We start from the raw sequence: 2,301 nt of genomic DNA, 5'->3' as shown, positions 1-2,301 counted from the left end.
GGCTGTGCGGCTCCAATCTGCAACACAAACGACACACAGCACGGCCCGGATTACACAAACACACAACTGAACAGAACCGCTCTGAGTCAAAGTTTAGACTCCAAAGACGACATGCAGGTTCTCCAAAACCAGATCAGGATTAAACAAAGAAATGCTGCTGTAGCAGAAACAATCGTGGAGATTAAACTGATCTTAGATTAGCTAATCTAAGCTGACGATCACAGCAGTGATGAGAGTCGGTCCTGTTTTAGTCTGACACTCATATCCGAGTTTATCCAACACTACAAGTCAAATAAAAATATTGTAGAAAAACTGGAACATCTTTTGCATGTTAGACAAGTGGATCGTACTTAACGGGTAGAGACAACAAAAGACTGAAAGTCCAGAACCAACACGGATCCACCCTGACAGCAGAACCGCTTCAGGTTAGGGCTGTTCTGGGAGATCCAGTTTCTCCCTTCAAGGTTCATCTGTTCTCAGAGGAAACATGTCTCCAGAGGCTGAAATATCATCTTCTTTACTCCAAACACACAGGAGGAAGAACGCAGCGATCAGTTAAAAACAAGAAAGAAATTCTTTAAAAAACTCAATGGAGATGTTTCCAAAAAGATGTGAGTTAGAATCAAAGTTCACGGAACAACATCCAAAAACAAAAGCTCAGGTCATAAAAAACCTTCAACGTTCACCTCTGACCCTTCAGCAGGGATAGGTAACTCCAGGCCTGGAGGGCCGTTCCTGCATGTCTTCCACCATACCTGCTCTGGTATGTTTTACCTGACGGGAAACACCTGGACCAGGTGATCAGTCATGAGTAGGATATCTGGAAATCCAGCAGACGACCCTCAAGGCCTGGAGTGGATGTCTCTGTCCTACAGGGACTCCTTCTTGTTTCTCCTCTGTCCCAGTAGTTTGAGTCAGAGGAACCGAACTTATGTTTCTGACTCAGGAATGAAGCTGAGACGGTGGAGGACAATCGGACAGGTTAGCTTTCCTATGGATTTGCAGTCATGGCTCAATCTCCTGAAGCTCCCGAAGCTCCTGAAGCTCCCGAAGCTCCTGAAGCTCCCGAAGCTTCTGAAGCTCCTGAAGCTTCTGACTGTTTGTAATCCTTATTTCAATGTTAACGTAGATCAGCTGCTTGAATTTCATCATGAATGAGGAGAGAACGATGCATTTTTAAACCTTTCTAGCATTCATGTGTATCTCCTGGATTCTGAAGGTTTTCTGTCAGTGAACCTTCATGAAGTGAGATCCACTGCATCTCCTGCTTCACAGCAGCTGCATGACAGCAGCAGTCAGGCTCTCTGATCTCCAGACATCCAGCTGGAGGGGAACCACAGATGCAGGTGACCCACCTTGGTTCTCCAGCAGCCGCAGTTTCCCACAGCACAGGTAAATCCTCCACTGCCTGCGGACATTCTCCTTCACGGCGCAGTGGAAGACAAAGAGAAAGAAACCTGCAGCAGAGAGCTCGGTCAGTCAGCATGCACCAACAGAGGCATGGAAGCAGCAGAACACAGCCCACCCTGGAGCGAGTTGAATATGGAGAACAGGTAGACGAACGGTAAGTAGAGCGGGCCCCAGGCGAACAGGGCGAAGCCCCAGGAGAGGCCGAGCAGCAGGACCAGGCCCACGATGCTGCGCATGTCCGTCACCATGCTCCTGTTGGGGGCCTGGTTGTGCGGGTTCTGCTTCTTGATGCGGGACAGCTGGTGCATGACCACGATGAAGACCAGCAGGCACAGGACGAAGACCAGCAGGAAGTAGGCCACCACGCCCACGTAGAAGGCGATGTCATTACGCAGCCAGCAGCTAGAGGGCGACACAGAGCACACTGCAGTTAAAAACTGAGGTTTTAGTTAATCTGTGAGATTTCAGCTACAGTTATGGTGAGTTTCCATGAGAGTGTTCATGCAGGTTTTCCATTATTCCATAAACTCTCTGGTTTGCTGCTTATTGTTCTCCAGACTTACAGAGTCAGGGTTGCATCTCTGAGAAGGTCATTTATGAAGACGTTTCCAAAATCATGAGTGGGAAGGGATTGATGCAAAAGCTGGACTTATGAACAAATGTTTACACCCAAAATCCTCAGTGAAACATCTCCACCTGCCTCCAGGTGGGGTTGATCCAGTGAGGAAAATCTGAGAAAATGACGACTTTTAAAAACATCTGTTTCTGCAGAACAAATGTTTGATTTCTTTAAAGACTATGAAACTAGAAGACGTGAGTGTAGCATGAACCAAACAGAAACCTGAGACGTGGAGACAGAGAAAGGTCTCAGAAACAGCAGAGCTCCTGCGG

General features: G+C 47.5%; 1 protein-coding gene across 1 annotated transcript; it reads right to left on the bottom strand.

Annotated features, from left to right (window-relative positions):
• Positions 1–3: 3 nt before the first annotated feature.
• Positions 4–2,166, bottom strand: LOC112141781 (adhesion G-protein coupled receptor G2-like; the record flags this gene model as incomplete). Its single annotated transcript, XM_024264949.2, has 3 exons — positions 1,526–2,166; positions 1,356–1,457; positions 4–17 (listed from the first exon to the last, which is right to left on the bottom strand). Coding segments are annotated over exons 1-3 (309 nt in total), but the record flags the coding sequence as incomplete, so codon positions are not given.
• Positions 2,167–2,301: the final 135 nt, after the last annotated feature.

This window comes from Oryzias melastigma, unplaced genomic scaffold (assembly GCF_002922805.2).
Source record: "Oryzias melastigma strain HK-1 unplaced genomic scaffold, ASM292280v2 sc00806, whole genome shotgun sequence".
Classification (NCBI taxonomy): Eukaryota; Metazoa; Chordata; class Actinopteri; order Beloniformes; family Adrianichthyidae; genus Oryzias; species Oryzias melastigma.
This window is presented reverse-complemented; position numbering and strand designations above follow the sequence as displayed.